The following is a 25,195-nucleotide window of genomic DNA, read 5'->3' as shown; positions in this document are numbered from 1 at the left end:
CACGCACACACCTGTGACTGAAGGGATGTCTCATCCCCAGGGAGTTTTCAGAGGGAGGTTCTGGAAATCCCGACAGAAGTTGCCTGGGCAACCAAAGCCAGAATCCCTCACCAGTGATGACAATGTCAGCAGAGGAGCAATGCTGTGAGTCACTTCGGGCCGTGCCCTCGGGCCACCCCTATCCACGCACGCCAGTCCCTCTCACCCTTAGACAAAACTAAAAGGGAAAAAAAAATAAACAACGCCCGAGGGCAGCGTGGCACGCAACACACCAGGACCATCCCAAGTCACGTCTGTGACTCACACCCACCCCAAAGCAGAACGTGGCACATGCACCACTCAGGCTGCACCCTGACTCCGCACCCGCTGCATGCATCAGGGCAGGTGGCAGACCATGGGGGGCCCCAGCATCCCGCAGCACACACCAAAAACATCGGTCTTTGGGGAAAAAAAATACAACAAAAGGAGTATTCTGCATAGCAGGGAGTTGGCTTTGCAGCTGCTCGTGCACCCCAGGATGTGCTGTGCCATACTCGGGCTGCAGTGCCGCATACATTATCCCACACCGCGTAGTGCTGATGTAGTTCCTGCCAATCTCTGTCTGTCTGGGTGTTACAGTAACACCATGAGACTGTCACATCTCTCACAGGCGGTGGTTTTCTGCTTGTTTGGTTTGCTGTTTTTTGGGTTGTTTTTTTTTTTTATCCCACGGAAGCAAATGGTTTCCTCACTGGGTATCTTCCTTTTCCTGAGAGCAAAACCCCACTGCCTGAGGGCTCCCTGAGCCCCAGCCCCACAGCCTGGGCTTCTCCAAACTGGACAGCAATGCTGCTGCAAAGATTTTGGTCTGGCGTTGGTTGCACGCTGATAAACCATTTACGGGTTAAAACAATAAAAATAACCATTAAGCCCTAAGGGAAAAGAAATGCAGGAGGATATTCACCAGAACCTCATCTCCCACAGGGTGAAGCAATCCAGGACATTGGGAACCAACCAGAACACAAACCCAGTGGAACAGCTGACCTGAGCTGCCACAGCACAGCCTGGATGGCTGCATGGAAACAACCCAACTCCCACTGCAACTCACCAGCAGGGCTTCCTTCCAACAGCAAAGCCAAGAACACTTTCCTAATCTTTCTGTTCCCTTCTTTACGTTCCTCCCTAAGAGACCGGTAAAACCCATTGGAGCCCATGCTCCAAGCCCAGGGCGCACTCTGTGGCACAGCAGCAGGGATAGGGACAACCACCAAAGTCCAGGCTTGCACAACTCCAACATCAGATGATTTCATGGTGAAACCAGCCAAGCTGTGCGGGTGAATCACTGCCATGGGCACCAGCAGCTCTGCAATGAGGGTGGCCACTCCATCCTTCCCTTCTCCATCAGAAAGACACCTGGATTCAGGGAGAGCACAGAGCCCAGGAAGAAGAAAGAGAGAGCGTCCACGCAGGGCTTGCACAGGCAAAATGGTTGTGGTTTCACCACTGCTTCAGTTTGATCACTCACATGTGAGCACAAAGACTCCAGAGGACTTTGAAATGCCCAAGCGTTCGCTTTTCCCTCGTCCATAAGCAAATGTCACTTCCAACAGGGAAAACACCAAGGGTGGAAATGCATCAGAGCACCCATGGCTGGAGCAGCAGTTCCTTCTGTTTTTCATTATTCCCTCTTTGGAACCTTTCCTGAAAGCCACTCTCCTTCTGCTAACAGGGAGGGAGCACCGCCTCAAACAGCCGTGTGGCACAGGGACCCAAATATCAGTGCCATGCGGGCACCGAAGCACTAAAAAGACAAAATCAAAACTGCAAAAGCTTTCAGAACTCTCCCGATTTCAGTTGTGGTTACAGTTAACACTTGTTATTTAATGGTTTTTTTTTTTTTTTTAAAGCTTTTCGGGCCACGCTAATGCCTCTCAGCGCCCTAGATTTCAGCCCCATGTGACTGAAATTGGGGCTTTATGGGTTCCTATCACAAACTCTTTTATTTTTGAAGAGCGTAGCAAGATGCAAGGCAAATGGAAATAAAAGAAAAAGCTGAACATATTCCAAAACATCCCTCCAAAACAACTGCTAAGGCCCTCAACTTGCCCATTTCCATCCTGTTTCACCACCATTACTGGATACCAGCAATGCTCCAGCGTTACGGAGCAGAGCTGAGCACTCTGCCTCCTTTTACAGAGACATGCCCAGGAAAGCAGCCCCACTGCTGCTGTCCCAGAAACCAAGCAGATCAGAAAACGGCTGGATGTGAGGGGCTAGGGGATGCGCAAAGCGACTCCTCCCATCCCATCTGCAGCTGGTGCACCAGGGTCGGGCAATGGGATGAGCAAAGCAAAACGATTCCTCCCATGGCACCCGCAGCAGCGCAGGGCCCATGGGGGGCGGCGGGGTCGGTTCTCAGCAAGCTGCCTGCTTTCAGTGAAGCTCCTTTCCGTGCGGTGTGTTGGGCTGTGCTGAGCCCCGCGCGTCTCCTCGGCACGCAGGCGGTTTCGCAATGACTAAGGGCCGCTTACCCTCAGCACAGGGAGCCTCCAGCGGAGCGGCCGCCCAACAGGAACAGCCGCCGCTTGCTTTCCTCTTTGCTCTAAATCACTCCATCCTGATGCGTCCTGAGGGCTCAGCTCCCGGCGCTGGTACCGAGCCCTGGGGGTTTGCAGGACTGGGAGATGCGTGAATGCTGCGATGTTTTTTCATCCTGTTCCAACTGTTAATTTGTGGAAGGGGCTGAGCGCAGCTCTAACAGGGACTCGCCCCTCTGTACAGTGATATGGAAGGAGGAAGGGAAATCACTGCGTTAGCTCCCAGCCACACCAGCTCCTTGGACGCTCAATCTGAGTGCTGGGCTTTCTGATTGAGGAGGAGATGGAGATCTCCATCAGATAGGGATGGTGACACACACCAGCCAGCTCTCACCTCACATCTCTGCTTTCTGTGCTTCTGCCTCTTGCAGGGTCTCTCCACCATTTCATCACACCCTGAAGCAACAACATCTTCGCTCCAGGCAATCCAGGGGGTCAAGGCTGGGCTGCAAGGTTCACTTCCTGGCAGCAATGCCAAATTTCTTTTACCCTGAGACGAAACTTCAGTTTCTGACTTTTGCAATGCTGAGCCCAGCTCCTGTGACCAGCACAGCCCTCACACTCTCTCCGTAATGCGCTGACAGCTCTGTGCTGGCTCCAGCTGTCACTGGGGTTTGCAGAGCAATGAGGAACTCCTCTGACTTCCCAACTGGGAGAGGGGCTGCAAGCATCCAGGTTGCTGTAATATAACAGAGCAACTGCTGGAGAGACCCTTCCTGCCAGCGAAAAGCACAAATCGGTGCTCCTGCACACTCAGTTTTGACAGCTGAGTTTATCAGTCATCATCACTCTGATGAGTGCTGAATGCCACTGTCCAAAGTCTCTAAGATATCACATTCAAATTCAGCAAGCACTCAGCAGGACCACATAACCACAGGGTCGAGCGAGGCTAATGACTGGTGTTTTAATTAACGCTCAAGAAAGCCAAACTAGCAACTTAGCCATGGCAGTGCATGAGCCCATGAAGTGGCCCTGAATCAGGAGAAATGTCCAAGCCTCATCCTGCCACTGGGGCCACTTTGAGGTGGTTCCAAACAGAGCTGCAAGAAATCCCAGCACAGCTCTGAAACACCGCAGAAGCAAAACCTGAGCCTTGTGCAAAGCACACTTACTGACCAACAGAGCAGAAATGCAATGGAGGCAAAGCCTGCTTGGCCAACAGAAGGCCATGGCTAGTTTCCACTGCACTGAGAACAGCTTAATGATAGTGCACACGTGGGAAAATATCATGATCCTTGTCATTAGAAAACTGGAGGCACAAACAAACAGCCAACGGAGCACAGCGCTTTGTGCTGCTCTGCTCTGACTGCCGCCCATTGCACAACGCGCCTTCCTGTCTGCACAGCCCCAGCACAGCTCGTCCCTGCGGGGCTGCCCAGCATTGACCAACACCACGGGAGATGGACACGCTGTGTCGTGCCCTGAGCTGCCCAGGCCTCGTCTCTATCCTTGCAAGAGCTGCAGCCACTTTGCTCATCATGAACGAGGAAATGAGATCTCCGTGATTCATCTCTCAGGTGGCAGCAAATGCTGACGGTCTCCCTGGAGCGGCGCCAGATATTTGATCAACACCGATCCCCGCAAGAGAGAGAGAGATATATTTTCTTCTTCTTAGCAGGAAGTTTGCTACCAAAAATAACAAGGTGGGGCTTATTTTCCTACCAAGCACTAAAATTAAAGAATTGCGGTGAATTTTTCACATATTCCTTTAGAGTCAGCATGTTGCATGGACGAGCCCTCCGGTTTACGTGAAGCGCTGGGCACCGACGTCTCAGCACATACATACAGGGATGACGTGATGGGTGAGGATGGTCAGAGGCTGAATACGACGCAAATGCTTTAACAGCAGCGCTGAGGATGAGCTCAGAGCAACGGGAGAGCGGTGCGGAGGAGGAACGTGGGAGCAGAATCCAACCACGGGTCATGGTTCTTGGAATGACAAAGAGCAATGGGTGAGGAGGTGCTGAGGGAAGGGGCACCGGGGCTATGTGACTCAGAGCTGCCTGTTGTCACTGACACAACGTCCAGGGGTGGGATATAGCACTTACCTCCCAGCGTCTGTGCTTTCCAGTCATGCTGGAAGAGTTTTCATCAAAAATATCAATGTGCGAGAATCTCTCTTGCTCACCTCCTCGGCCCCTATCTCGGTGGCTCATCTCCAACCTGCAGTGCCAATCAGCCACCTCTGTCAGCTGGTAAGGCCAAGCAAAGTTTAGGGTGAACCGGGTGACATCAGTACGGGTGCACAGTGCCGGTAATTCACCGCTCGATTCTACCAAGGAGCGAATGAAGATCTTCACACAAACTGGCTTCCTCCTGTTCCTGCCTCAGTTGGGGTTTCAGAGGTTTCCACTCTGAAAAGCAGGAGAAGAAGAGCACCTCGTCCCAAGATTGGGTCCACCAGCTCAGAGGATGCTCTCCCCAGGTATAATAGAGAGCAACCACCATGCCTCTCCCCAGCTCACGGTTGCCCTCTCCTATCCTCCTCACCCTACTGACTTCCAGCACTCTGTGAACAAATCTGACTCAAAATTTTGCTTTCGAACCCAAAGCAACAAAAATACGGCCCCATGTGAGTAAGTCCCCGATCTCGCCCACCGCCCACACCGACCCCGCTATTCCTTTTAGTATCAGAATCTTTACAGAAAAAAAAAAAAAAAAGAGTTCTGGTTTCATCCACCTCAACAAACAGAAAGCGGTGACAGAAAAAAGGAGCTGGGGTGCACAGGGCCCCTCCTGAGTGATCTGCAGGGAAGGGCAGGAGGAGAGATAAAGGAAACGTCAACCTCCCACCCTACATTGGGGTTTTCTCGCTGGGATTACGTTTGTTTATACAAAACTTCTTTCCAAAACGTTGAACCTACGCAAGCCCGAGCACTAACGGCAGCCGTGGGCTGAGCCCGAAGCAGATCTGCTGTGCTTCACACCTCTGGGTGCAAGTGTGTGTTTGTACAGTCCACATTTCCGCTCCGTGGGGAGAGCTGTGCTGTGCAAACAGTCACGGTGTGCTGCTGGGTAGGAGCTATGAGCTCACTGTTTTGGAACTTGGCAGCTAGAATGACTCCTTCCTGCTCGGCTCTTGCAAGGGTGACGGGAGGAGGAGGCCAGAGCTCCTTCTTGCTTGCAGCACCTTTGTGGGATCGGGCGCTTGTCCTTCCTGCACAGCCTGCAGCGGCACCTCTGGGAGCAGCACAGCAGCATCTCCACCTCGAGAAGCGCGAGGAGGGCAGCACAGGGGGATTTTGGTAATTCCTCCCCACCCGCAGATGCTGCAGCCAAGCACAGGGACGAGCAGAAGCAGCTCCCGGCACCCGCAGATCCTGAGGTGTCACCTGCTGCGACCACAGCCAGCAGAGAGGGGACAGGGGCAGCACCACCCCAGCACCCATGGCACAACCACAACCCCGGATGTGTACTTCCCCCTGCTGGCACCTGGCTGCAGCACCCATGGCCCCAAAAGCCTGAGCTCCCCCGAATCCCCTCATCCCATCAGCAACGCCACGCAAGAAACTCCACCTGCAGCATCATCCGGGCAGACCAGGCCACCAGATCTCACCGTGTCCCCACGCAAAGGGATTTTGCTAGGGCAGCAGCACTGCGTCCCCGCAGAACACACCAGGGGAGCTCAGCTGCTTTAGAGCCATTTCAGGACATCGCCACAGCAGCCACCTGGCCCGGAGCCACGCGAGCAAGGAGGAGAGACTGGGAGACGCAGTAAGTGTCTTTAATCCAAAGGACTGAAGAGCAGACCAGAAAGGTTAGTATAAGCCAACAGACGGGAGAAAAAAAAAAATATATATATATATATATATATAAGATAAAAACTGTTTCTTAAAACAAATTAAAATTGCATACAGTGTCTAAAAGATCACCTAAAAACTAAACATTGCCTTAAAAAAAAAAAAAACGTTCTTCTTTCTCCCCGAGCACATTAAATGCAGTGAAACATTGTGACAAATAATAATAACTCATGGATTAAAGACTTCAGCGCCGCCGTTCTGCTCGGGGAGCGGGGCTTCGCCCCCGGCCCCCCCATAGGAGCCACACTGGAGGGCAGCAAGACCCCAGCCCTGCACCACCGCATCCCCTCCTTCCATCACCCGGGGACCCCCCAGCACAGCATCACGCGGGCGGAGAAGGGGGAAGCATCCTTACCCTGCACAGATTGGGAGGCCAGGGGGGGGCACCCCCAAACCTGGCCCCCCGCCCGCCCTGAGGTCAGAACTGAATGGCACAGGGTGGGGGTGAGCCCCGTGCCGACACCCATGACGCACAGCCACGTACGGACAGACAGCAGCACAAACGCACGCGGTGCTTGCGGAGAGCCCCGTGCCCCCGGCTAGCAGCAAGGCTTCCAGGACAGGGCAGGGCTCCAAAGATATTTTTTTTCCTCATTTTTTCTCCCCAAGCATGCTTCAAAAGCAGTGGATTTCCAGGCCAGGGAGGCAGCATGCCACCCACCAGCCCCCCCATAGCTGCTTTGGGAGCTCTCCTTCCCCAGCCCGAAGCTTGCCTCTAGCCAGTGCTCCACGCAGGGAGCACGCTGTCAGGGTTTCAGCTCTACAGTAGTTTTAAAAAATATTTATGCTATATACCCCTATAGGAAGGTCACCACAGGAATTCCCATGTCTTTGGAAGGAAGGGGGGAAAAAAAAAAAAAAAAAACACGATAAAAATAAAAATAAAAAACAAAAATGCTTCACAAAAGGGAAAAAAAAAAAAACCAAAAACCTCCAATTATCAGCGTCGTTCACCTATAGGACAAAACCCCCCGGTCGGAGCGCGTGGATCGGACGGGGATATCGCCTGCTCCAGAAAGGTCAGAAACACAGGTGAGTAGCTAAAAATAACTAGTCTGGTACAAAGGTCTGAATTCCATGCGCTTGATATAACAGTCTGCCTCTTTTTGTCTTTTTTTTTCTTAAAAAAAATATATATATAGTTATTGCTTTCTCAAGGGCCGGCATGGCGAGCGCCCTCAGTGCGGGAGTGCGGCAGGCTCCGCTGGGTTGGCTTTCTTTCGCCTCTTCATCAGCAAAGGGTTGGAGGAATCCTCGATTTTCTTGATCTTGATTTGTTCGTAGTCCACTCTCATGGTGGCCAGCGCGCTCGTCATCTCCTCCTGCACAGCACAGCACCCGTCAGCTCTGCCATGAGACCCCAAAGAGACCCCACGGAGGGGACCCCTCCCCAGCCACCTCCCACCGTCCCTATCATGAGCAAATTGTGGGATGGGATGGATGGATCCCCAGCTGATTTTTCCAGCCCACCCCATCCATGGGGATTTGCACTGCAATTTTGTACTGAATCGCAATTCCAACGCGGATCGGCCCAATCTGGGACCTGCCCAGCAAGAGGGGAAGGCAGAACCAGGCAGTACTCAGAACACAGAGCTTTTTTGGGGAAAAAATCAATTCAAAAGAGTCTTACCTTCACATCCTCCCATAGATCCTTCTCCTCCTTCAGCACACGGCTGGTGTGCAGTGGGGTCTGGGGCACCTGCATGGATTGCTGCAGGGGCGGGGGGGGGGAGAAGAGCAGCATCAGCCAGGGGTGTCCCATCCCCACCCTATATCCCAGTCCCCATCCCACCACACCCTGCTGCTCACCATGATCCAGGGGTGGTTCATGAACTCCGTTATCGTCATGCGTTGAGTTGGGTCCGTCTTCAGCAGGTTGCGGATCAGCTGCTTCACTGCAAGAGGGTGCACAGAAGGGGGCATGGGTGGGTCCCAGGGCAGCTCCCCCCAGGTCTGCAGCCCCAAAACACCTGCACACAGCCCCCCAAAAACCCCAGCCCAGTTCAGCCCAGCGTGGCCCCACAACAGGCCTTACCTTCCTCCGACACTTCTGACCACTCGGGGTTGGGAAACTCGTACTGGCCCATGCGGATTCGCTTCTTCATGCCGGGAGAGATGGCGAGGCCATGGTTGGAGTAGAAGGGGGGGTACCCACACAGCCTGCATGGAGCGGAGGCAGCATCAGTGTGTGCTCCCAGCAGGAGGCAGCGGGTGATGGGACACCCCCAGACCCCCCCAGGATGGAGAGGGAGTGGCTGACTTACAGAATGTACATGATGACGCCGAGGGACCACATGTCACAGGATTTATCATACTTCTCCGGGCCCAGCACCTCGGGGGCTGGGGAAAGAGAGAGTGGGTTTTGGGCTGCAGACAAAGACCCTCGGGGCAGTGCAGCTCCAGTGCAATGCACTGAGCCAGTGCCACCTTGCAGCATGATGCTGCAGCACATGCACAGCAGTGTTGCCCATGCAGCGCCTGCGCCCAGTGCTGCATGCACCAGTACCACGCATGGAGCAGCTCATCCCACACGCATGGGCAAAGCTACACCCCGCAAAGCAGCAAACCCCAAAAGCAGCCCAGCAAGGGGCCATCCCAAAAACTGCTTCACCAGTAGGTGAGTGCAGAGCTGATGGGCTGTGCTGCAGGGGAGCAAGCGTGGTCCCCCTGAGCTTCCCTCCAGCTCCGACCAAGGAGGGGTCCCCGCGCCCCCCAGCCCTGCAGACCTGGGAGCTCAGCCCCCAGCAGCTTACCCACGTAGTACGGCGTGTAGCACGGAGTGGCCAAGGAGTTGTGTGTGGTAGTTTCTTTAGCAAAGCCAAAGTCAGTGAGTTTTAACACAGCATTGGGCCTTTTGGAGGTGTACAAGAGGTTTTCCGGCTGCAGGAAGACAAGGGACAAGAGGTGAGGGCCGGGCTGGGGACAGCCCCAGCAGCGATGCAGCAGGGCAGGGCTCGGCACTGCTCCTACCTTCACGTCCCGGTGAGCAATGTTGATTGAATGCAGGTACTGGATGGCTTCCCCAATGCTTTTCATTATCTCTGAGGCCTCTGAAGCAGCAAAGAAACCAATAAAAGCATTTGTAGGCGAGTTACAGTGGGCACTACTCCCTGGGCTACTGTACAGACCAGGAGCCAAAGCTTATGGCTGCAGCCAAAAGTGCTTCCTCTACCTGAAACCTCCTGCCCCAAGCAGTGATTCCACATTGTGTGTTCCCTATGAAAACCACAACCTCCAGGGTTCACGTTTTATGGATTTGGGGACAGTGTTTCTGTGTTGGAGTGCAACAGATGGGGCACACTGAGAAAACATCCCTTAGCTCCGCTCTTGACTGAGTGAGAAAAATAAGGGCTGTGATCAAGGGCTGGGCACCCACATCCAAACTTGGCATTCTCCAAATGCAAAACCCTGATAGCAATTCAAAGGCAATACACTCCTATAAGGAGCAAGAAATTGCTCAAGGATTGAACAGAGGTCACCGTGGGCACCGTACCCCGCTCCGTGAAGGCCTGGTCTCCCCTGTCCTGGATCCGGCTGAAGAGCTCCCCGCCATCCAAGCTGGAAGAGAAGCAGCAGGGTTAGGGGGGGGGCACGTCAGCAGCCCCAGCTCGAGCCATGTCAGACCCTTTGGTGCTCAGCCAAGAGCTGCACGAGATCAGAAGGGATGCACCTCCTCTCTGTCCCCACTCTGAGGTTGATACTTCTGGGCAGCGGTGCCCCAGAGCCTCTCTCTTCCAGAAATGAGAGGGGCAGAGGATTCTCACGCGCTGCAGAGATGCTGGGCGTGAACGGACGTGGTCTGCCCACCAAGCCACAAGAACACATTTACAGTAAAGACAACAAAATGCTCTAATGTGGCGAGAGTGCTGCTTGGCCTAGTTTAGCTCACGAGACAACGACCTCACTGGTGAACAAACCCTGCGCTATGCGAAGTGCTGAGCTCAGGAGGCTGCACAGCAAGGTGCCATGTGCCCTGTGCCCGCATGGGACCGGGTGACACCTCCCAAATCTCAACAGACCGGGTGCAGAGCTGGGCTCTACCAGCGGATCTGCAAAGGAGATGGGATGGAGAGAGGCAGGGACGGACCCCACTGCAGCAGAGCAGCTCACAGGTAAGGCTCTGGGAAAGGGTTGGGAAACTGTGGCATGGCTCCTGGGGCTCAAGGGCTCCCCAGGTGCCCTAAGGAAAGGCTCAGCTTGAAGAGAGATCAGGGATAAGATCAGGGATCTCTTCTCCATGAGAACAGGGATAACAGCACTTCCTGTCTCAGCCTTATCTAATTCAAGCAGAAACGGCTCCTGGCCTTCCTGGTGCAGATAACATCTCAATCTTCATTCACATCTTGAAATATGGACAGCACCAAGTCACCTGGGAGTACTGCAGATCACAGGGTTATGGTCACACTGCAATGTGCAGGGAGCTGCATCCCGAGCATCCCTTGGACAGGGGGAAGCCACCACAATGGCACGCAGCACCCACGGTCCCATTGCTCGGCCACTCCCCTCCTGTGCAGGCAGACGTCCCATCCTGTCCCATCTAGCCCTATCCCACCTGCAGCTCCCAAGTCCTGCTATGGTTCTCAGAGCCTCTTCCCATCCCGGAGCCACTCCGAGCACCTTCTGCCCCCCAAGGCAACCTGCCAGCTTGCCAGAGGTTTTGGCAAGGAAGCCGTATTAAATCACAGCTGCGGTTGGGATGTGGTTTCAATACTTTCCCCTTCATCCCTCCTCCTCCCCTTTTTGTATCAAGCAGCTACCCAAAGCAGGCTGGCTCAGCAGCGCTGCCGGCTGTGGCGCTGCTGCTCGGCTGCTGACCGCACCGCGCCGCTGGGTGCCAGCACCTGGTGCCGAGCCCAGCTTTGCTTGGCCAAAGCGAGTTTGGTTATGACCCATCTGCTGCCAGAACTCAGGCCTGAAGCCACCCAAGCGCCGAGCGGGCTTTCAGAATGACTCAGAGCCAGTGCAGGGCACACGGCACCTTGGAAGTCTGTCCTGAACATCACAGTGCAACATCTCTCATAGCGTCAGTGTCCCTCAGCGGGACACCTCGTCCCTCCCCATCACACAGCCTCAGCACGCAGCCCACCGCAGCACTCACCACTCCATGACAATGAGCAGACACTTCCTCCCCTGGTAGAGGTTCTCGTAGACATCCATGATGCGGACAATGTGCGCGCACTGTGACGCCCTCCAGTGCAGCTCCACTTCCCTGCGCGCCTTGGGGCAATCCTGCAGCATCTGCAAAGAAGCAGAACTCCATCAGCTCAGCACCCCGAGGAGCAGAGCAGCGGGCGCCATGCCTGGGCAAGGCAGGCAGGCACAGTGCGATTGCAGCTTGGTGAGGCACTGAGTGCTGCATGCAATGCCTCCATCTCCACCTAGTGGGAGTAGAGCAAAGCCACCCGCAGTGAGAGGCACCCAGAGGGGTGACAGGGTGCAGCCTGTCCTGTTAACCCTCAGCTGTGCTCCCGATCCCGTGCCAGCGATCCTGATGGGTAGCAAAAGCCAATGGAGAGCAGCACCAGGGAAGGCAGATGGCCTGGGAGTGCTCCCATTCGCAGCCCTGGGCCAGGCAGGGAATGCAGCAGTACCACAGCACTCCAGCAGAAGCCAGGTTTGTGCATTACACAGGGTTGAATTGCTCTCAGCTCCCCTCAAATCCAGGGCTCCTCTGCACCCTTCTCCTCCACATCCTTACATCAGCACAAGCTGCTCGTCCTCATTTCCAAGGCTAGGGGAAGTTCATCCCCGCCTCACATCTGAGATTCCTGCAGCCAGTAACACCAACCAGCACCACTTCTCATTGTGCTTATGAACCAGCTTTGTTAGCATCACATCCTCACGTGCCACCAAAATCCTCCTCCTCCTCCTCCCCAGGCAGCAACGCAGCCACACACTGCCCATCCACAGGCACTGCTCCCACCCCCAGGGCCAACATCTGCATCCAGCCACCGCCTCTGGTCCCACACTTCACCCTTGTGCTCATGGTGGGGTCGTTTTGCTCAGGGCCCCACGCACAGGCAGCTTTGGAGGCCACCAGCCCAAAGCTAGGACGTCCAAGGAGGGGACAAAGCAGCAGCCAGATGTTCCCCAAATAGCAGCAGCCCTCTAATGAGGCTCTTGCCCTTCCCAAAGACAACTCACAGTTCCCAGGTGCAGGAAGGATTTGCTAGGCTGCCACAGACTATTAATTACTGTGTTCGTCAGGATAAACAACCAGCCTTAATTATTATACTTCTAAATATAGAGCAACAACTGTGCCTATCCTGAGTGTACTTCATCTTCCTTCCTGCCTCCAGCAGTTTTGGGGCTGGGTTTGGCCAAGAAAAGCACCCACCGCCCCGACCTCAGGTTGGCAGTGGGGGCTGTGGCACCAGGAACGGGGTTGGCCTTGGGAAAAATCATGCTGTGTTTCCACATCTCACTCCACAGCATCGCAGCCGGTGGGGGAAAGGCTGCTGCATCCCAAGCAGAGTGCAGCAGGGACAGGGCCTGGAGAAAAGCTTTGTTATCCGCAGCTCTGCCCCAGCAGCCTGGGTGGGGAGTCAGGAAGTTTAAAGGGAAAAAAAAAAAAAAAAGGAAAAAAAAAAGGTAATTGCACGCTTGGAAAATTGAACAGCAGGAAGCAGACAGCGTAATTCTAAGCAAGACAACCAGGAGATGTACAAAAATATACATCCAATTTTTAAAGCGCTTTTTCAGGGAGCTTAATTGTATTCCTAACGAGCTCGAGGCAGCCGCCTCCATTACCTGTAGAGCACGGCTGTGACATTTGCTTTTGTGACGTTTGCTTTTGTACTCAGGTACCCACAGGCAAGCAAACAGCTTCCTGACGGCCTCCCAAACACCCTCTGCCATTCAGCTCGGCCAACAGCCCGGCCTCGCTCCGGCTTCCTGCTGGCTGTGGGATGGAGGAGCACAGCCAGCCTCGTTAAGGGCATGATTGGGTCTATTTAAGAAACATGCCTGGTGCCCACTAAGGGCCAGGAACAGTGAGGCTGCTGGGGAAAAGGGGGATGTAGAAGGGACGTGGCAATGCCCAAGCCATGGTAAAAGCATCCCACATCCCCACCTCCACCATCCCTTGCCCCACAGCACCCATTGGTGCTGAGCCCTCCAACAAGCTCTGCAGAGCCAACAACAGACCTTCATGCTTTGCCATTTCAGGTTAAAATACTGCACCACACACTCATGGAAAGCGACAAAGATTGGCTTATCCCCTTTCCCAGTTACAGTCTGCGCCCTGGTTTTCCCAGTTGTTGCTGAGGGCTTTAACCACTGCCCCAAACTGCATTAACACCATATTAGTGCAGCAAAACAAAGGTATTTTTCTGCAGTCTGCCTCTCGCTCCAGTCACATGCACTCCACGTCCAACTTATTTGCGTGTGTTTGGTAACACTGCCCATGTCCCCATTTTAGCTCCAGTATCTAGGGCACAGCCATATTTATATTTCTTGGCTTGCAAAGAGGAGGCTGTGAAGGGAAAAGCACCTCGTGTTCCCTTAAGTTCAAGAAGGGTTAACTGCTCCCAGCCCATGGTTCCAGGCTGGGGCTGCCCAGGCCCTCAGAGCAGCGTCAGACACACAAAATTCTGCACGGATTGAGAGCCCTCCGAGCCCCTCTGCATGCTGCAGGGAGATGGGCAGGAACCAGGAAAGAAGGAAGGGAGCAGAGCACACATGGGGGCTGCAGCCACACATAGAACGTGCTCTGATCCCCCCCCCCCGTACACACAGACACAGCTGAATCAGCCCCATCACCCCCCGTGATGCTGTGCGTGAGTCAGAGCAGGTGGAAACAGGGAGCTCCCTGCAGGCACCCAGTGTGGCAGGACCACGCTTCACTTGGCATCCCAGGGCTCAGGGAGGTAACAGCAGCTCCGGCCGCTCGCCTGCTGCATCTTTTATTTTTCTGCTCCCGCATCAGCAGCGCTCCACACTTTGCTCTGGCAAAAGAAACAAACAAACAGACAAAAAAATCCAGACAGCTGCCAGCACATTTGTAGAGCTGCTGCTGGACGCTCCTGCCCCACCAGGACCCAGCTGACCAGCAGACCATAACCCCTACTTCTGTTTGCTGCTTTTAGCATCAGACCATTTGGGACCCCCCAGGTGACAGCCCTACACAGCTGCACCCCAGGCCCCTGCCAGCTGTTGTCCCCCCCAGCCCCAGAGCAACAGGAGGGCAGGGAGGAGGCCCAGCTTCCTGGGCTCTTTCCTCCTCACTGCTTAATTTCCCTTCAGAACATGTCCTGCAGCCCTCACACCTTCGTGGCCACATGTTTTGCTGGCGATGCCAACGTGAGTTGGCAGTTTCACAAGCAGGCAGAGGATGCAGGATGCTGTGGGAAGAGCTGCGGTGATTGCACAGCTCTTTCACAAGGAGCCCTGCAAGAGCACGGCCAGCAAAATCCCGGAAGGAAGAGCATTGCAAGCATTGAGCAATGCCCTGGGAGCATAGCTGAGGCTGGTCCCACTGCAGGGGGATGCCTGGGACCCCCACCCTGCAGCCCTGAGTCCAGGGCATCTGCTGAGCCTTTCCTCACCCACAACAGATGTGGCAGCTATTCAGCTTTTCAGGCAGCAACAAAAGCCCGTCCGGCCACACAAAGGCGACGAGCAAAGAGGCTGCAGCTTAACCAGGAGCCACCTGCCAGGGCCCCATGCTGCAGGGTGCTGCTGCCCAGCCAGCCCCACTGCAGCAAAATCCGAGTGCGGCCATTTATGAGGTCCCAGGCAGGCACCCAGGGCACTGACCCTGATGTGCCACCAGAGCAGCGGGGACAGCAGGATGAGGATGCAGGGAGGGGGCTGCAGAACTCACGGGAGAAGTCAAAGCAGGTAAATGGCAGCACGAGGCAGCCCTGCTGACTCAGTGCCACGCAGCGACGGCACGCCAACGGCAGGCGGCAGCGCTTAATAGAGACAAATGATTAGTGTCTGCTTCGTGTATCTGAGAAAAACAACATGAGAGGACCGTTCGGTTCCTGGCTTTTGTCTGGAGATGATCCTATTCTCACTGCCATCAGAAGAAACGCTGAATTTAGGTGACTCAATCCTTATTCTTCTCTCCTAAAAAGACAGTGGGGTTTGTGCTGTGTGTTAATATCTTAGCCCAGGCTGCTTTTGCTTCTTCTAGCAGAAGCAGCTTGGACTGATGCTTGAGCAGGGCATAAATCATATGGGAGTGAAAGACCCCAGAATGCCCCAAATGCTGTTCATCCCTTCCTCGGGTCACCTCCTGCTGGCAGTCACTGTGACACCAGGTGAGAAGGACAGACAGGGCACAGGGCTGGCTGGCTTGGGGCCAGGCAGAGACCATTGCTACCAGCACCATGGCCTGCACTGCAAAAAGCAAAAGGAAAACGAGAAGTCAGGGAGAGATGAACAACACCCTCACACGAGCTACACCAAGGCCAGCTGGTGTTTCACGCTCAGTCTCTTTATCACCATCTCCTTGCAGAGCCTTTGAGGCTGCCTTCAGCTCTCCTTTCAGATCCCAGCCCCGAAGCCATGTGTCTAATCAGATTTCCTATCAGAGCTGCTGTGCTCGTGAATGGAAAAGCACATACATGTGCTTTATGATAGGAAGTGGTTGATATTTACGGGCGTGTTTAATACAGAAGCAAGCACTGGGTAAACCATTAACTCAGCTCTGACCTACGTACTTTGCACTTCCCCCCCCCAGCGCAGCATGCACGGCCTGAAAACCCACAGCTCAAGCCCTCTCTGCAGCACCTCAGAGCCACTGTGGCACCACAGGGTGCCAGCTCAAGCCCCGTGTCTGTAGGTTCCCCCCAGGTGGACACACAGGTGGGCCCAGCCATGAGCAAGCACCAGGAGTTTGGAGCATCTCTCTGGGTCCCTGGCCCCAGCAGCCTCAGAGCAATCCTTTGCCTGTCTGCACAGGGAACCCCATATTTACTTATTCAATCTGTTTTTGGGAAGCCCCCTTCTCCCAGCTGGGCTGGGGGGAAAGCCAACAGGATGCAGCGTAGCGCTCCTGAAACTCATATCACCACGCACGGCATCACCAAGGTTTTATTTACGTGCCCTTGAAGCTCAGTGACGCACAGTGCGTTTGCATCACTCCGTCCTCTCTGCGGTGATTTGTTTAAGAGCATTTTGTACCCTTGGCAGGATCTGTCAACACCAGCAGTCAGCAAGCACCTCCCGACGCCAAGCCCAGGGACATGCACCCCAATCACAGCATCCCACTCCCAGGGGGTCACCTCAGAGCTGCGCATCCCAATCATGCATCCCGCACGTGCCACATCACCCCAGAGGCAATGAGCCCCCAGGGCAGACCTCTCCATACCCCCAAACCAATGTTTGGGATGCAGGGCTGTCCTTGGATGCCAGCTGGGATGAGCTGTGCCCTCCATTTTCACGTGGTCTGGGTGCTGCCAGGGACACGGGGCCGGCTGCCGCCCTACGTAACCAGCTCCCGCGTTAAGCGGCCACTGCTGCTATTGAAAGGAGGTTTTGTGTTGTGCAGGGGGAAGGTCGGAACAAGAGCAACACGGGGATTTCATAACAAGCCTTTGTCTGCGCAAGCAGGGGCCCCACGGCTGCCTCCCCGAGCACGCTCCCCCCGGAGTTGTGACCGCCCTCCTCTGCCTTTGTCCTCCACTCCACACCGTAAAAGCTCCTCCAGCTTTCCCAGAGCTGCCCTGCTCCTCCTCCTCCTGCTGCTCCGGGGATATCCTGCAGCCCTGGCATTTTGCAGGATCCGTAGGATAGTTTGTACAGCGGCACACTGCAAATGTTTTGCAACAAACCCATATGGGTTAAGAGCTGAGCAACCCTCCAACCCAAAGCAATCCATGGGCACGTTCCCCCTTGAGCACCAGAGCAAGAAGCATTTCATAGGAAATCCTGACCTCAAAGCAATGTAACGAGAGCAAGCAAGTAGCCCCACGAGCAGCAGGCTGTTCCTCCCTGCAGACCCCCACCATCCCTGCATGCAGCCTTGCAGACCAACTGGAACTGAAAAGGGCCTCGGGGACGCAGCAGCAATGAGGCTGTGAGCCTCCTGCCACCCACGAGCTGTCCCCACGTGCGGGAGGCCTCGCTGAGGCCACCCCAGCTCCCAGTCCTCAGCACTTCCAGCCCCCGCCCCCCCCCTCGGCAGAGCTCAGCCCCTCTACACCAGGCATCGTGAGACAATTCCAGCGGAGAGGAAAACACAGTTACGCTTCTATTTTAAAAAGCCCTTTTTTGCATCCTGCTGGCACCTCATTAAAGCACTCAGGACACAGCTGCTATTATTAGCTCTCCCAGCACTAGCAGCAGCCCCACGCTGGGCACAGGGAGCGGGAGGGAGGCAGGGAGGTCTGGCAGAGCCAGGACGGAGCTCAGCAGCCCGGTCAGTGCCGTAACCTCGGAATACCTCATCCCACAAGCATGCATAATTCAGCACAGCGCCGGGACGCACACGCCTCCAAAAACACCATCAGAGGAAAAACCTTCTCCCCTCTCACCATGACTGAGAAGGAAATGTTGGTGTCTAAAGGCAGCTCCCACGAAGAGGTCCAGCATTGAACATACTGCAGAGCAAGGAGTCAATAGCTGAGGTTTTATCTGCTTGCATCTTTTAAATACACAGTGAGAACACACACACGCTGGGAAGACTTGCTGATCCTTTCACAGATGCCCAGTATCCCACTGCTAGGCAGTTTTCAGTACTAAGTTCCTTGCTTTCTTACTAAGCACGACAGCAAGTGTCTTGCCTGCCAGGTTACAACACACTGAGGGATGAAAGGATAAAAGCAAAAAAGCAGGGGCATTTAAATAAAGATGAAAACAACAACAACAACAAAAACTATCAATGCATTTACTGCTGCTATCCCAGCAGCTGGAGAGCTGTTTGGGACTGTTCATCCTGGACAACCCCATCCTCAGCCCCTAAAACCACACCAACCTGGCAGTGTCAGCTCAACACATTGGTTCACCGCTGACCCACAGGCACAGGGTGAGGGAAAGCGGCTCTTGGGTCCTGCTTTGCACAAATTCCAGGAAAGCCACCTCATGCCATGGGCAGGGAGATGTTCTTCCCCATGATAACACACTGGAAGTTTCATCCCCAAAGCAGAATAAAGAGAGTGAATGGGGATACAAGGAGGGAGATGCTAATGCAGAATGAGCCACTGAGTCACCAGAGCCAAGCAGTGAGGTGTGGCCAGCTCCCGGATGGGATAGCCTGGCTGGTGGGAGAGGGCTGCGTGTTTACACGGTCAGACAGGAAAGCAGGGAGCGTTCCTGTGCTCTGAACTCCCATCCAAGAGTCAAAGTGAATTTCCCATCAGTCGCGGGGCGGTTGCTCTCTCTCATGTCCCTGGTGCTGGGAAGAGATTTCTCCTTGCAGGGAAACTCACTGAAGACAAAAGCAAGCCCCCAGGTTAGCTGGATGAAGGCATTCCCCAGGGAGTTTTCAGGCAGGCTCCCCAAAACCTCCCTCCCATGGGCAAGGCACCACACACACTGTGCATCACAGCTGGAAACCCATACCTAGCTCAATGCAAGGGATGCACACATCCCAAAACACCAGTGCACAGCTCAGTGACATTGCAAAATGGCTGGAGAGGAAAAGAGGGAGACACAGCAGAACAGAGTGGAAGGTCTGATGGTTTCTGCAGCCCGTCTGTGTCAGAAGGGGATGGCACATAATATCCACAGTGGTACTGCATGACAGCAAGCACAGTCCCTGCCTTTCTGCTAATGCACACGGATATAGAATTTATTAAACCTGTTCTGAAACATTCTTGAATTTCGAGATCGTAGACGCAATAAGGCTATCTCACTACTTCAAATCACAGCCTTGCTACCAGACCAGCCTTCCTCCCCGTTTATTTTTTCTTACAGCAAGATGAAGATAACACACATTCTTCCCTGTTTGCTTGGATCTGATTGCACATGCTTTCCCCCAGCCTAGCTGAGGATAAGACAACCGGAATGCTGTGCCCATTTCCAAGAAGTGCTGCTTGACCCTGCTCCCACCCGCACCTATCAGCTCCAGCCACAACTACTGCGGCTGACGGGACACACTGCCAAATTTCCACAGCAGTCCCAGCTTTAGTTCTTTCCCTGAAAACACACATTTGGCAGGGAGTCCAGGGAGCCTTTCAATGAGCTCTACACCATATCTTGGGGCTAGAGGACACAGGCAAGGAAAGTGGACTCAGCACTGCACAGTTTTGCAGACAGTCAGAGCAGAGGATGTTCCACATCCGCCCCATGGGAACCCAGAGATGGGGCTGCCTGAAAAGCACTGGAGGTCTCAACCCCTCAGCAGAACCCTGGCTCACTGCTGCACAGCTTTTGTCCGCTCCAGCATGAAAGGTATGTGGCAATGACAGCCCAAAGCCATGCACACTGCCGTCCTGGGGACAGGAGAGCTGAAAGAGATGAACTCAACGAGAGAACCCAGGGAGCTGCCTGCAGCCAGAGGCACACACTGAGAGGCAGCAAAGGTGATTGTGATGAAGAAAACAAGCCCATCCCTCCACTGATCCCAAACTTACATCCCAAACTGGGATATCTTATGGGAGCTGAACTGCAGAGTGCCCACCTGGCTGGATGCCCCAGGAACATTCAGATCTGAGATCGCATTTTGAACTTTAGTTTAGGCTGCAGCTCGCTGGGTGCCCGGGCATATAATCACATGCATCCCTGATGCCAGCGGCTTAAATAATCTCATTACATATGACGGCAAACACCGCAACAGTCGCAGACCGCTTGAGCCAACTTGCTCACCTGCCCTTAACGCTGGGAGAATTTCCTTTGTCACAGCAAAGCCACGCACCAACACGATGCAGTAATTCATGGAAAGATGACGCCGTCCTCCCCAGCAGCGTCAGACTTGAGGCTGAGCTGCAGCCGGGCTCCACATGCTCCCAGCACAGCACACAATGTTGTTGGAGCTCTCTGGACTCAGACTCACTCCCTGCACACAGGGTACTTGCTGCAAAGGAGCAATGCCAGCTGCCCCAGAGGTGACCACGATGCACAGCATCCCAGATCATGCTGAAGCCCCAACCCACCACAGCCACCTGGGACAGCCTGGGCTCCCGCTGGGTTTATTAAGGAGAAAAAAAAAAAAAAAAATCAGGTAGTGCTGTGTTCGTGGAGCTGGTGGAAGGACTGCCCTGGTCCTCCTGGACCCACATCTCCAGACTCTCCTTACTCAACCTGTGGAGTCCTAACCACCCCATCCCCACCCCACAGCTGGGAGAGGAGCCCAGCAGCACCCCCACACCATGGCAGGGCAGGGGAAGCCTGGGGGAGCTGTGGGCCTGAGAGGCCCCAGGGGCAGCCCCGCAGCAGCCGGCCCTGCACAGAGGAGGGGAGGCAGTGCGTTATTCTTGGAAACCAGGAGGTGAGGTCATGCTGCCTGAATGCTGCAACTTGAGGCCAGGCGCGCCGGGCTGGGAGAGGGGCCTGCCTGTGGCCTGTGCATTGCGAGGCCTACGTGGGCCCGGGGCCTACCGCAGGCCCAGCACCTACCACAGGCCCAGCACGGGGCTGCCCACCACACGGGCTCCTTCCCCCCACTCCCTCAGCACAGAGCGAGCCCCCACAGCCCCCCTAGGCTTCCTCAGCATGAGTTCTCCTGGAGCTCTCCTGTGCTGGCCTGCCCAGCCAAGGCATGAGGACACCGGACTTCTCGAGCAGCCCCAGATCACCATTTGTGAATCCAGGGTGAGGGCACGCATTTAGGCTCCCAGTTTAAGGCAAACCCGAGTAAACCTCCGCCTTCCAGCTCCCCATCAGCAAGCATAGGAAGCACTGATCTCCTTTGCAAGCCCCGGGGCTGGAGGCATTCAGTCATTAAGAGAAAGAGCCCTATCATTTCCTGAGCATGTGCCAAAGCAAAAGCCAGCCCCCGGCTCCTAGGCTGTTATCAGTTTATCTCTGTTGTCAATATGACTGTTCGGAACACGTAATGTATTCTGAAGGGATTATAGCTGATCATAAATTGTTTAAACAAACTCGAAGCCCAGCTCAGTAAACTCTTTTGGTCAATGAGATAATAAACCACTGTCTTGGAAAAGCCCCAGTGATGTCACTATACTTTCCACGACTTTAAAACTATGAGTTGCACAAAAAGCCACAGTGAAGACATTCTGGGTTACATAAAATACATGGTAGAGCTCACAAAAATCCCACCGCTGACACAGGAGCAGAAGTACAGCAGACAGAACGCGTGTTCTGTTCCCCTGGAGGGTAAGCCCAGGATATTCACGCACTCCATCACTTGAGGGTATTTTTCCAGCTGGCTTATAGGAAGGACAAAGCATTCCATCCCAAACAAAGCTAGAGAAAGCTATGGGAAATAGGGTGCTCTGCTTCTTTAGATTTCTTTGTACAACAACTTAGCCATGAGGGCTGACCACAAGGCCAATAGCTGCATGAACACCCTCAGTGCTGCGCCGATACAGCTACAACACAGCCTGCCCTACTTCCAAGACAGGCAGCTCAGAAGAATAATGAACCACAAAAGTGCTGGGCTCCTTCCTCCATCAGAGAAAACATCACTCATGTTATCTGATGAGACAGGAGTCTGAATGAGACTGAGAATGTTTCGCAAACATGCCCTGAAGCACTGAGGATGCTCCAAAACCCATCTGTGAGAGGGGACAGCCCTGCAGGCAGTCTGAGGCTCTCCCACCTGAAGGAAGAGGTGAAGGTTTCCTGCTTTGAAGTTTGGGTGAGGAATACTGATGGTTTATTTTAAAGGAAAACTGCTCCATCAATGACACACAGCCAAGAAACTAACTCATCACCTGCCCTACCCGGCCCATTCTCCAGTCTGGGTTACCTGCCATTTCCCTGCAAACAGCTGAACTTGGACAACCACCTTCCACCTGCGTCTTGCCTAAAGATGAGCTAAAAGTGGAATGTGCAGCGTGCAGCCCACTGCTGCCATCGCGGCCTGCGTCACATAATTCCAGCAGCCTGACCACAGCCAGCAACACCAAGTCCGGTCAGCGGTGACCTACATACAGGAACTTTTACAGAGGTTATGAGCCTAATTTTGCCTAATCGTAAACGACACCAAGGTATAAGGAAGAAAGGGATAAGAACCCACTTAAACCTCGCATTTCAGCTCCGTCCATCACTTCTCTACTTCTTCACATTTCCACCCTGCTCGGCACCCAGGAATAAAGCACTGTGCACCCAATGGGGTCCCAGCAGCCGCAGGCTGAGGTCGGCAGCTCAGGTGCTTCCCTGACCCCGCGTGTGAAATCCTGAGTGCTTTAGGTCCTTCTTGATACTGAAAAATAAAACTGATGGTAGGAAGCTAGTGAAACAAACAATAACGATCAAGAAGAAAACTAAAGGAATAGCTCCACGTTTTACCTAGGTGCCGTGCAGCAAATAAAACTACCATCCATTAACTCACACACAGCACTGTTTCATGTAATGATGCATCTCTGCCATGGACTATTGCACTGGAAGAAAATTGGCAGTAACGTTGTCATTGCTGCTGGAACGCTGTGTCTGAGCTCAAACTCTCCCGGAGCGCTGGAAAGTGCTCCTAAGCAAACTGACCCTCAGCAAAATGCTAACATAAATGCATCTCCCTTTTTAGGTTTAGCAACATAATAGCTGCTCCTGACCCAAGAGGAAGCACAATGTAACCAGAAGACACCATTAATACTAAGGAGAAACACAATTGCTTCCCTCCAGCAGAGAAGTGCATTAATACAGGAGATCTTGGAACAGAAAACGTAAAGAGAAACTGTTCCGAAGGGAAAGGTTTGCTGCACGACCAAAGCAGGCAGCATGAAGAGATTTCAGCTGTGGCTTCTGGCTAGGTGCCATCAGAATTCTTTTAAGCATCATCTGAAACATGACGACTCAATGCAATCACTTCTGAGCATCCTGCTTTAGGTCATCATTCCAGACTGATGCAGCCCATGAGTAATTCCAATCTAAATACCTCTGCAGGTCCCTGACAGAGACGTCGTCCCGACTGTGGAACAAGGGATGGATGAAGTCAGCTCGCATCACATCTCAGGCTGTCAGCCCACGGGTCTGGGCTCACAGGGCAGCTCGTCCAGGATCCCAAACCCCCCACAGAACGGCTTTTAAGGAGCTGGAAGGAATCACTTACAGTAGCAGCTGCACTGCTCTTTGAAAAGCCGGAGTCGCATCCAACAGCTCAGCTGAACACTCCTCTCTGCACTGGGGAAGCGTGAAGAGGCCGGGATGGGGGACAGAGGGCAGAAGACCAGCAGCTTTTCAAAGCAGAGATCCAGCATCACCCTCCAAGAGCTGCGCAGACACACTGTGTTATAACATAAAGTCCTGCACTACAAGATGCTCTTTGATGCAGCCAAGGAAACGACTCAGCACCCAGCACTAAGACCCAGCAGCTGCTGCACCACACTGTGGTAGCACAGCACGGCCCCAACCACTCCAGAAAGGGCCCTGGTGTCACCCATCCCTGCACCGCCGCTCCATCCTTCCCCTTTCAGCACTGCGAAAGGGAAGTGCCGGATCCATGCATTGTGGGGTTGAGTCAACTGTAGAAGCAGTGAAGAGTGCATCTGTCAAAACAGAAGAGGATTTTGCTGATTTCCACCCAAACGAACTGCCAGCACGTGTCACCCTGCAGCGTAACGGGCTGCGGCTGATGGAAACTGCCTGCCTTTGGGGAGGAAAAGTCAAACTTTCATCATCCCATTGAACAAGGCACCCCTTAGCCACATGCTTTCCGCACTGTCCTGTCCCCACGTACCCTAGCAGGCCCATTTGTACCTCCAGAGCCCACCTGTTCATTCATTCCCATTGGCAAACTCCGACAGAAACAGACAGGCAACTCCACAAGCAAGAGGTGGGGGGTTACAGAATCCAGACAGTTATTTCTTCAGCCTTCACCATCCTCAGGGTAACAGCGAGGTTCTGAACAGCTCCTGCGTGGGCGCGAGCTGCAGCTCTGCCGGGAACACGGCGCTCCCAGGCTGCCTGCGCCCGCGTCACCCGGCGCCAATCTCCGCAAACTTCCCCACGTCTCTCTCCAGGAGGGAAACACGCTCCTGCCTCCCTTCCCTCAACAAGTGATTTCAAAACAAGGAAAGCTCCGTGTCACCGAGACCGTGCCCGTTTGCCAGATCCGCAGCTAAACAGGGGATGCTAAGGAGCAAGTTACAGACAATGGGTGAGCAGAGTAACACGGAAACGCTCCCTTGCCGCTCGCTGTTACGCGCTGATTCACGGAGCCTGGGGAAACCTACGGGCACCAGCGGAGCTCCGTGCAGGGACCCCGGCTCAAGCTGCCATCCAGACATCGGGACAAGCAAACTCACCGGGAGAATCCCGCCGAGCCCGGGCCGCTAAGGCAGCTCAGGCAGATGTTATTCGCTTTGTTTGTATTAGAAAGCCATAAAACTACTTCCCGGCGCTGTTAATGGAAAGCAGCTCGGCCGGGCGGGCAGCAGGGCAGGGAGGCAACGCTCCCATTGTCCGGGCCGCCCGCAGCTCGGCCGCCCGCTCCGCAGAACCGGTTCCCGAGTTTCGCCGCCCGTGTCCCCGCGCACAGGGCAGCGCGGCGGCGCCGGGAGGAGCGGGGTTCGGGGCGGGGCGAGCCGCCCGCACCGCCCGGGGACGCGGGGGAGCCCGACCGGGTGGGAGAGCGTGCGGAGAGCCCCGGCGCGCACCTTAAGGGCGAACTTCTCCCCGCTCTTCTTGCTGAAGATCTCCAAAACTTTCCCGTTGATGCCGAGCCCCAACACTTGCGTGGTGACCTTGTAGTCGTCCGTGATGGCATTCTTCCGGATCTGCAGGCCGCCCTTCACGGGGAACGGAGGGAAC

At 54.4% G+C, this 25,195-nt stretch overlaps 1 protein-coding gene and 1 long non-coding RNA gene across 2 annotated transcripts; one reads left to right on the top strand and one right to left on the bottom strand.

Annotated features, from left to right (window-relative positions):
• On the top strand, positions 87–6,369 carry LOC110388244. The gene is made up of 2 exons (XR_002432826.1): positions 87–144; positions 964–6,369. It is a non-coding gene; the product is annotated as an uncharacterized LOC110388244 (long non-coding RNA).
• MAPKAPK2 (mitogen-activated protein kinase-activated protein kinase 2) lies at positions 7,347–25,195 on the bottom strand (the record flags this gene model as incomplete). The annotated part of the gene is given in 10 exon segments (XM_021377326.1): positions 7,347–7,698; positions 8,007–8,087; positions 8,186–8,271; positions 8,412–8,536; positions 8,641–8,716; positions 9,130–9,256; positions 9,347–9,426; positions 9,870–9,934; positions 11,475–11,614; positions 25,042–25,195. Coding segments are annotated over 10 exon segments (1,078 nt in total), but the record flags the coding sequence as incomplete, so codon positions are not given.

This window comes from Numida meleagris, chromosome 25 (genome assembly GCF_002078875.1).
Source record: "Numida meleagris isolate 19003 breed g44 Domestic line chromosome 25, NumMel1.0, whole genome shotgun sequence".
In the NCBI taxonomy this organism is placed as follows: Eukaryota; Metazoa; Chordata; class Aves; order Galliformes; family Numididae; genus Numida; species Numida meleagris.
The sequence above is the reverse complement of the archived record's forward strand: the minus strand, read 5'-3'. Positions and strand labels throughout refer to the sequence as shown.